We start from the raw sequence: 454 nt of genomic DNA, 5'->3' as shown, positions 1-454 counted from the left end.
TGGGCCAACCCGCTCCTGCCATGGTCAGGCTGTTCCAGTTAATCTTCCTGCCCACAGACACAGGAGGAGAAAGCTTTGAGCAAGCCCATGACCGTTTCCCAAGCCAAATACCTTGTAGGCATTGTCTTTAAGGGGCTCCCCTTGGCTTCAGGGGCCCCCTGGGGGCATAGTGGGCTGAGTGGGGAGGAAGCTGGGGCCACAGTCCCTCTGCAGGGTGGCAGGGTGCCCCTGGCCTGGGCTATGTGCCCCCCACCCAGGATGGCCTCCTGAGTCAGATGGGGCTGGCTGTCCCCGCAGAACAAGATATAGGTCTTCATTGGAGGGGTGACAGGTCCTAGGTAAGGACCGGGGCCTTGGGGTGGCACAGGGGGTGCTGCCAGGGAGAGCTGCTTTCCACTAGCACAGTCGATGACGAAAGTTAGGTGAGCTGCGGGCACGGCCTTCTGCTGGTGAG

The 454-nt window shown here is 61.2% G+C and overlaps 1 protein-coding gene across 1 annotated transcript; it reads right to left on the bottom strand.

Annotated features, from left to right (window-relative positions):
- Positions 1-6: 6 nt before the first annotated feature.
- Positions 7-449, bottom strand: LOC107181399 (chromosome unknown open reading frame, human C1orf64; the record flags this gene model as incomplete). The annotated part of the gene is made up of 1 exon (XM_015557171.1): positions 7-449. A coding segment is annotated over one exon (411 nt), but the record flags the coding sequence as incomplete, so codon positions are not given.
- Positions 450-454: the final 5 nt, after the last annotated feature.

The sequence above is a fragment of the Myotis davidii genome, unplaced genomic scaffold (assembly GCF_000327345.1).
Source record: "Myotis davidii unplaced genomic scaffold, ASM32734v1 C62377027, whole genome shotgun sequence".
Taxonomy (NCBI): domain Eukaryota; kingdom Metazoa; phylum Chordata; class Mammalia; order Chiroptera; family Vespertilionidae; genus Myotis; species Myotis davidii.
The sequence above is the reverse complement of the archived record's forward strand: the minus strand, read 5'-3'. Positions and strand labels throughout refer to the sequence as shown.